This window comes from Amblyraja radiata, unplaced genomic scaffold (assembly GCF_010909765.2).
Source record: "Amblyraja radiata isolate CabotCenter1 unplaced genomic scaffold, sAmbRad1.1.pri scaffold_1301_ctg1, whole genome shotgun sequence".
NCBI lineage: Eukaryota > Metazoa > Chordata > Chondrichthyes > Rajiformes > Rajidae > Amblyraja > Amblyraja radiata.
The window spans coordinates 1-9,672 of NW_022630484.1; the positions used below are offsets into that span (position 1 = coordinate 1).

The following is a 9,672-nucleotide window of genomic DNA, read 5'->3' on the forward strand; positions in this document are numbered from 1 at the left end:
TCCACCCAGCAGCATAAAACGGTGTAAACTCGACGATTTTCTCGCTCCCCTGTGTGGGGGCCGGGGTGGGGGCCGGTCAGGTGTGAAAACCTGAGGTAAATTGTTTTAAATTAACTAATTTTTCGGTTATAATCTCTCAGAAGCCGGCGGTCGGCGTGTGCCGGCACCCCCGCGCAGGCGCATTGACCGGATTGCCGGCTGCCGGCTCTCCCGCCACCGCGGCCTCGCGCGCCCCCTGGCGGCGGGCGGCGGTTTTACCGCCAAGTCCACCAAACCCAACCCAACCCAACCCAACCCAACCCAAGGCCACCTCAGCAGATCAACCTCATTCGAAACATAGACAATAGGCGCACGAGGAGGCCATTCGGCCCTTCGAGCCAGCACCGCCATTCGAGCGGTGTTGGCTCGATGGGCCGAATGGCCTCCTCCTGCCCATATTGTCTATTGTCTATTGCAATCATGGCCGATCGTCCCCAATGAAGATACGTTAAAGGGTTTTCAGACCTCAGTCTGAAGTCTGATTTCAGTATAGGAGTAGAGAGGTCCTTCTGCAGTTGTACAGGGCCCTGGTGAGACCACATCTGGAGTATTGTGTACAGTTTTGGTCCCCTAATTTGAGGAAGGACATCCTTGTGATCGAGTCAGTGCAGCGTAGGTTCACCAGATTGATCCCTGGGATGGCGGGACTGTCATATGAGGAAAAGATTGAAAAGACTAGGCTTGTATTCACTGGAGTTTAGAAGGATGAGGGGGTACATCTTATGGAAACATATACATTTAGAAAAGGACTGGACTAGCTAGATGCAGGAAAAATGTTCCCAGTGTTGGGCGAGTCCAGAACCAGGGGCCACACACACAGTCTTAGAATTAAGGGGAGGCCATTTAAGACTGAGGTGAGAAAAAACTTTTCCACCCAGAGAGTTGTGTGAATTTGTGGAATTCCCTGCCACAGAGGGCAGTGGAGGCCAAGTCACTGGATGGATTTAAGAGAGAGTTAGATAGAGCTCTAGGGGCTAGTGGAGTCAAGGGATATGGGGAGAAGGCAGGCACGGGTTATTGATTGGGGACGATCAGCCACGATCACAATGAATGGCCTGAAGGGCCGAATGGCCTCCTCCTGCACCTATTTTCTATGTTTCTAAGGGCCTCAACCCGAAACGTCACCATTCCATCTCTCCAGAGATGCTGCCTGTCCTGCTGAGTTACTTTGTGTGCCTTATCTCCCTCAGGAAATACCTCCTTCTAGTTATTTGACCATTTTTTCTTCAATTAGCTCTCTCAGATTAAAAAAAATAACAAAACATTATGTGAATATTCAACAAAGGTGGATTAAAATGCTGGGGAAACTCAGCGGGTGAGGCAGCATCTATGGAGACAAGGAATAGGGGATGTTTCAGGTCTTCTTGCACCTCCAAAATATTCCAAATGGAATTTAAACTGGAGGTGGCGAGACCCTTCTTCAGACTGAGGTCTGCAAACCCTTCAAAGTATTCTCATCACTTATCCTTTTCATCGATGTCTAACCAACACAAAAAATGGCATTGGATCCAACCCAAAACAAACATCAGGTTTAATTGATTTTAATAATGTTCTGTGGCAGATCGGAGATCTCATTCTTCCAATAATTGAATCGGCCAAAGGCCATCCTGATATTTTGAAGGCAGAGATGAGCGTCCTCATCGACGTGTGTATATGGAGAGGTTAATAATAATAATAATACATTTTATTTATGGGCGCCTTTCAAGAGTCTCAAGGACACCTTACAAAAATTGAGCATGTAGAGGAAAAACATGTAAGGGGAATGAAATAAATAGTAGAGACATGACTAGTACACAAAGTAAAGACAGAATTCAATACAAAACACAGCATGAGGCAATTAACGCACAGATGAAAAGGGACGGGGACGTGGGGCTAAGGATAGGCAGAGGTGAAGAGATGGGTCTTGAGGCGGGACTGGAAGATGGGGAGGGACACGGAATTGCGGATCAGTTGGGGGAGGGAGTTCCAGAGCCTGGGAGCTGCCCTGGAGAAGGCTCTGTCCCCAAAACTGCAGAGGTTGGACTTGTGGATGGAGAGGAGACCGGCTGATGTGGATCTGAGGGACCGTGAGGGTTGGTAGGGGGAGAGGAGGTCAGTGAGATATGTGGGGGCCAGATGGTGGAGGGCTTTGTAGGTGAGGACCAGGATTTTGTAGGTGATCTGGTGGGAGATGGGAAGCCAGTGAAGTTTTTTGAGGACTGGAGTGATGTGATGCCAGGATTTGGTGTAGGTGATGAGTCGGGCGGCTGCGTTCTGGACCAGTTGGAGTCGGTTGATGTAGGTGGAGCTGAGTTACTCTAGCATTTTGTGTCTATCTTCGGTGTAAACCAGCATCTGCAGTTCCTTCCTGCACATCAGCCTCATTCAGTTCTATTTCAAAATACTTTGATTCCCAAAACATCATCTTGACATTCAGAAATGTCCACATGAAAGCTTTCACAATAAGCAATGTTATTCCATTGCGTAACAGTGTTATACATTGACCAAATCAAATAGCTCAGGGGGGCGTGTCACAAAGTTTAACTGATTTAGGTCATGTGATAGCAGCAGAATTAGGCCATTCGGCCCATCCAGTCTCCTCCACCATTCAATCACGGCTGATCTATCTCTCCCTCCGAGGGAGTTAGTTGTGGCTAAAGGGATCAGGGGGTATGGAGAGAAGGCAGGTACAGGATACTGAGTTGGATGATCATATTGAATGGCGGTGCAGGCTCGAAGGGCCGAATGGCCTCTACTCCTGCACCTATTTTCTACGTTTCTAACTCCATTCTCCCTTCTAACGCCTTCTCCCCATAATCCCTGACACCCGCACTAATCAACAATCTATCTATCTCTGCCTTAAATATATCCACTGACTTAACACACAAACTACAGTCAAACGCACACACACACAATGTCAACACACACACACACTGCTACACACACACACACACAGCTAAACACACACACACACACAGCTAAACACACACACACACACACACACAGCTAAACACACACACTGCTAAACACACACACACACACTGCTAAACACACACACACACACTGCTAAACACACACACACTGCTAAACACACACACACACACAGCTACACACTTGCTAAACACACACACACACACAGCTAAACACACACACTCACAGTGTAGACCAGACCTTGCAGCAACACGCCCGTGAGCCTGGCCCTCTCTGACCTTACAGCCCGGAGTCAGAGTGGAGCGAATGGTCGGCATGGTCTCCTTGCTCCGTCAGCTGTGAGGAAGGCGTCCAACAGCGGCGAAGGGTCTGTCTCGGCAGCAAGGATTGTCACGGTGAGGAGAAGCTGCAAGCTCGCTCCTGCATCGACCAGCCCTGCTGTGCAGGTGAGTAGAGGCAAGCGAGATCGCTACCTGATGGTGATACCTGCAACTTTATTTATCCCAGGTGGGAAATTGGTCTAAAACACAAGATGCATGAAATTATATGAATACATGGGATTAGTAAAAGGGGAGGTGCAACGAAACCTGGGAGTCCTTGTTCATCAGTCACTGAAAGTAAACATGCAGGTACAGCAGGCAGTGAAGAAAGCCAATGTCATGTTGGCCTTCATAACAAGAGGTGTCGCGTATAGGAGCAAAGAGGCCCTTCTGCAGTCGTACAGGGCCCTAGTGAGACCACACCTGGAGTATTGTGTGCAGTTTTGACCTGTTGGCCTTCTTAACAAGAGGAGTTGCGTATAGGAGCAAAGAGGTCCTTCTGCAGTTGTACAGGGCCCTGGTGAGACCACACCTGGAGTATTGTGTGCAGTTTTGGTCCCCTAATTTGAGGAAGGACATTCTTGCTATTGAGGGAGCCCAGCGTAGGTTCACCAGGTTAATTCCCGGGATGGCGGGACTGTCATATGATGAACGCAAGTTTTTTTCTTCCCTTAAACCGGTTATCAGTAAAATATATTATGTTTGCCTCGTGAACTTTATGAAATAGAGAAAGAAAGAGATTAATGAAGATATTTAATCATTTTTATGTCGGGGTTCCCAGAGATGTGAACATTATTTCAAGGGTTCCACAAGGGTAGACAGGTTGAGAAACGCTGGTTTAGAGATACAGCGCGGAAACAGGCCCTTCTGCCCATCGAGTCCGTGCCGACCAGCGATCATAGAAACATAGACAATAGGTGCAGGAGTAGAGGCCATTCGGCCCTTCGAGCCTGCACCATTCGCCATTCAATATGATCATGGCTGATCATCCAACTCAGTATCCCATCCCTGCCTTCTCTCCATACCCCCTGATCCCTTTAGCCACAAGGGCCACATCTAACTCCCTCTTAAATATAGCCAATGAACTGTGTGGCCTCAACTACCTTCTGTGGCAGAGAATTCCACAGATTCACCACTCTCTGTGCGTGAAAAAAAAAAAGGTTTTTCTCATCTTGGTCCTAAAAGATTTCCCCCTTATCCTTAAACTGTGTGTGTGGCCCCTTGTTCTGGACTTCCCCAACATCGGGAACAATCTTCCTGCATCCAGCCTGTCCAACCCCTTAAGAATTTTGTAAGTTTCTATAAGATCCCCCCTCAATCTTCTAAATTCCAGCGAGTACAAGCCGAGTCTATCCAGTCTTTCTTCATATGAAAGTCCTGCCATCCCAGAGATCAGTCTGGTGAACCTTCTCTGTACTCCCTCTATGGCGAGAATGTCTTTCCTCAGATTAGGAGACCAAAACTGTACGCAATACTCCAGGTGTGGTCTCACCAAGACCCTGTACAACTGCAGTAGAACCTCCCTGCTCCTAGACTCAAATCCTCTATGGCAAGAATGTCCTTCCTCAGATTAGGAGACCAAAACTGTACACAATACTCCAGGTGTGGTCTCACCAAGACCCTGTACAACTGCAGTAGAACCTCCCTGCTCCTATACTCAAATCCTCTATGGCAAGAATGTCTTTCCTCAGATTAGGAGACCAAAACTGTACACAATACTCCAGGTGTGGTCTCACCAAGACCCTGTACAACTGCAGTAGAACCTCCCTGCTCCTAGACTCAAATCCTTCTGCTATGAATTGATATTCGAGTCCATGCCGACCTGCGATCACCCCATACACTCGTTTAGTTTAGAGATACAGCGCGGAAACAGGCCCTTCAGCCCACTGAGCGCAATGCAAGCCCAGTCGACCGATTCTTTCATCATATGTCAGTGCTGCCATCCCGGGAATGAGCCTGGTTTTGGCCGTGGGGAGTCTGTGTCACCAGCCACTCTGCGGGAAGGCTGGATATTTATAGGTGGGGTTGGGGTGGGGGGGGGGGCTGGGTTTTATTCGAGTGGTGGGGCAGGGATGGATACAGAATGAGATCAGAGATGCCTCACGCCACAGCTGTTGTTGGAAAGATAATCTTTCCCCCTTTACTAAGTCCCTCTCTCCATCAAAGCCCTTACACTCTCTCAGAGAAACATAGAAAAAATGGTGCAGGAGTAGAGGCCATTCGGCCCTTCCAGCCAGCACCGCCATTCACTGTGATCGTGGCTGATTATCCACAATCAGTACCCCGTTCCTGCCTTCTCCCCATATCCCTTGATTCCGTTAGCCCCAAACAGCTATATCTATCTCTCTCTCCTCTGCAGAATATCCCAGACTCCGGGATCTATCCCACAAGATTGTTAGTTTAGTTCAGAGGTACACCGGGGGAAAAAGTGTAAGAAGGAACTGCAGATGCTGGTATAGACACAACATGCTCAGCGGGACAGGCAGCATCTCTGGAGGAGAAGGAATGGGCGACGTTTCGGGTCGAGACCCTTCTTCAGACCCGGAACCTCACCCATTCGTTCTCTCCAGTGCTTGTCGACGCTGGGCCTGTACTGGCTGGAGTTTAGAAGAATGAGGGGGGACCTCATTGAAATGTACAGAATAGTGAAAGGCCCGGATAGAGTGGATGTGGAGAGGATGTTTCCACTAGTGTGGGAGAGTCTAGGACCAGAGGGCACAGCCTCAGAATTAAAGGACGTTCCTTTAGGAAGGAGATGAGGAGGAATTTCTTTAGCCAGAGGGTGGTGAATCTGTGGGATTCGTTGCCACAGACGGCGGTGGAGGCCACAAGTCCTTGATGCTTTCAAGAGATAGTTAGATAGGACTCTTATAGATAGTGGAGTCAGGGGATATGGGGAGAAGGCAGGAACGGGGTACTGATTGGGGATGATCAGCCGTGATCACATTGAATGGCGGTGCTGGATCGAAGGGCTGAATGGCCTCTACTCCTGCACCTGTTGTATTATTATAAGTCAGTGGATATATTTAAGGCAGAGATAGATAGAGGGTGTTAGGGGTTATGAGGAGAAGGCAGGAGAATGGAGTTAGGAGGGAGAGATAGATCAGCCATGATTGAATGGCAGAGTAGACTGGATGGGCCGAATGGCCTAATTCTGCTCCTATGACTTTTGACCTTAGCTCAGCGGGACAGGCAGCTTCACTGGAGAGAAGGAACAGGGTCTGAAGAAGGGTCTCGACCCGAAACGTCACCCATTCCTTCTCCCCAGAGATGCTGCCCTTCCTGCTGAGTTACTCCAGCATTTTGTGTTCGTGTTTAGTGCAGAAACAGGCCCTTCGGCCCATCCGGGTCCAGCGATCCCCGCAAATTAACACTCTCCCTACACGCACTAGGGACAATTTACATTTATAACCCAGCCAATCGACCTACATGACCTAGAATCTAGAATTTAGAAGATTGAGGGGGGATCTTATAGAAACTGACAAAATTCTTAAGGGGTTGGACAGGAAGATTGTTCCCGATGTTGGGGAAGTCCAGAACAAGGGGCCACAGTTTAAGGATAAGGGGGAAATCTTTTAGGACCGAGATGAGAAAAACATTTTTTTTCACACACAGAGAGTGGTGAATCTGTGGAATTCTCTGCCACAGAAGGTAGTTGAGGCCACAGTTCATTAGCTATATTTAAGAGGGAGTTAGATGCACTAAACTTCCTCTCCACATCCACTCTATCCAGGCCTTTCACTGTTCGGTGACGTTTCAATGAGGACCCCCCTCATCCTTCTAAACCCCAGCCAGTACAGGCCCAGTCAAATGGTTCCAGAGGGAGGGAGTTGGGGGTTAAAAGGGGACATCTCCCCCCTGCTGTGTCTCTGGCCCCCTCCCCAGTCTATTCCAGCAGCTTGGACAGTAATAGCCGGGACAAGGCAAGTCTGGGCATCAGGTTACCGACACTGTCTCCCTGACCCGGGCGACTGACTCCCTGAGAATCTTACTGACCTTTCCCTGAGGCTGTGAAATTTCTGCACTGAATCATCCCTCCCTCCTCACTGACCCAGCGCTGAGAGAGGCCCTTCGGCCCACCTCCTCTGTGCTGGCCCACACAAGACCCTACCCTGGTCCCTCCTTTTGGGAAAGAGCTCCATCCAAGACCACGAGAAATGGCAGAGAATTGTGAAACTCATCACACAAACCAACCTCCCTTGCATCCATCGCCTCCATCTACACCTCACGCTGCCTCGACAAGGCCAGCAGCATCATTGTGGAAGGTAGTTGAGGCCACAGTTCATTGGCTATATTTAAGAGGGAGTTAGATGTGGCCCTTGTGGCTAAAGGGATCAGGGGGTATGGAGAGAAGGCAGGTACAGGATACTGAGTTGGATGATCAGCCATGATCATATTGAATGGCGAATGGTGCAGGCTCGAAGGGCCGAATGGCCTCTACTCCTGCACAAATTGTCTATGTTTCTATGTCCTTTAATTCTGAGGCTGTGCCCTCTGGTCCTGGACTCTCCCACTAGTGGAAACACCCTTTCACTGTTCGGTGAAGTTTCAATGAGGGGACCCTTCATCCTTCTAAACTCCAGTGAGCGGTGACACGCGCTCATCGTTGGTTAGTTGCGCAAGTTCCATCCGGGCCACCTCTCGCCTCTCCTGCCCGCACCTCGCCCTCCTCGCTCCCCACTGCGTCCGCCCCCTCTCCTCCTTCCCCTTCAGCGGCTCGGACTTGCCCCGGCTCCACGCGGAAGTCCCGGCTCTCAGTGTGGTGCGGAACCCCTCGGTGCTGAAGTAGTAGACCAGGGGGTCCAGGCAACAGTTTGTCCCGGAGAGGAGGATGGTGAGCTGGAGCGCTAGGCGTAGCTCCTTCTGCGAATGCGTGCTGAGGGGTGCCACGTCCGAGCGGGACAGGGCGTAGACTCCGAGCGCCACATTGTAGGGGACGAAGCAGGCCACGAAAATCAGTGCGTTAACCATCAGGAGGAAGATGGTCTTCCTCCTCCTCCTCCTGCCCCCCGACCTCTCGGCCCGGCCGTCCACCCTGGCCAACGCCGCCAGGATCTTGACCGAACAGACCAGCACGGTGGACAGCGGCAGCAGGAAGCCCAGAGTCTCGGCCAGCCCCACCAGGGGCAAGAGTTCCCTCTTCCAGGCCTCGCCGGAGAAGCTCTCGAAGCAGCGGATTTCCACCACCCGACTGCCGTTGGTGGCCAGCAGGCAGCGGCTGGTGTCGTGGGCCAGAGCTACGGGGACCGATCCCAGGACGATGAGGGCCCAGACTGCCCCGCACACGCTCCACGCCACCCGCGGGCATCGGAAGGCCCGGGAGCTGAGGGGATGAGCTAGAGCCAGGAAGCGGTCGACGCTGATGGCCGCCAAGAAGAGGCAACTCCCGTACATGTTGAGCTGGAAGAGGGACCCAGCCAGTTGGCAGGGGACGTTGCCCAAGTCCCACCGGTGGTTGGCGTAGTAGTAGAGGCGTAGAGGCAGGGCCAGGGTGAAGAAGAGATCGCAGGCCGCCAGGTTGGCCATGTACACGGCCACCACGGTCCGCAGCCGGACAACACGCAGGAAGAACCACAGGGCAATGGCGTTGAGGGGCAAACCCAGGGCCAGGACCACAGAGTGACAGGCCAACTGCAGGTGGTGCATCTTGTCGTGGTCACTGCACAAGGGCAGCGACTCCGAATCATTGTCTCTCCCCATCTCCCCCCCTCCTCCTCCTCCTCCTCCTCCTCCAACCAGCAAGTCCAGGGACGGGGGAGACTGATGGTCCTTCCTGGAGCTGGTGGAGAGATGAGAAGATGAGGAGAGGAGATGGGGGAGGAGATAGGAGAGGAGGTGGGAGGAGGGGAGAGGGGAAGAGATGGGGGAAGAGAGGAGATGGGAGGAGAGGAGGAGATGGGAGGGGAGAGGACATTAGAGAGATGAGAAGAGGGGAGGGGAGATGGGGGAGGAGATAGGAGAGGAGATGGGAGGAGAGGAGGAGATAACCATATAACCATATAACAATTACAGCACGGAAACAGGCCATCTCGACCCCTCTAGTCCGTGCCGAACACATAGTCTCCCCTAGTCCCATATACCTGCGCTCAGACCATAACCCTCCATTCCTTTCCCATCCATATAACTATCCAATTTATTTTTAAATGATAAAAACGAACCTGCCTCCACCACCTTCACTGGAAGCTCATTCCACACAGCTACCACTCTCTGCGTAAAGAAGTTCCCCCTCATGTTACCCCTAAACTTCAGTCCCTTAATTCTCAAGTCATGTCCCCTTGTTTGAATCTTCCCTACTCTCAGTGGGAAAAGCTTTTCCACGTCAACTCTGTCTATCCCTCTCATCATTTTAAAAACCTCTATCAAGTCCCCCCTTAACCTTCTGCGCTCCAAAGAATAAAGCCCT

General features: G+C 51.0%; 1 protein-coding gene across 1 annotated transcript; it reads right to left on the reverse strand.

Annotated features, from left to right (window-relative positions):
• Window positions 1–7,841: 7,841 nt before the first annotated feature.
• On the reverse strand, window positions 7,842–9,097 carry LOC116969828 (lysophosphatidic acid receptor 5-like). The gene has a single exon (XM_033016610.1). The coding sequence runs from the start codon at window positions 8,967–8,969 to the stop codon at window positions 7,842–7,844; it is 1,128 nt and encodes a 375-aa protein (XP_032872501.1). The 5' UTR covers window positions 8,970–9,097.
• Window positions 9,098–9,672: the final 575 nt, after the last annotated feature.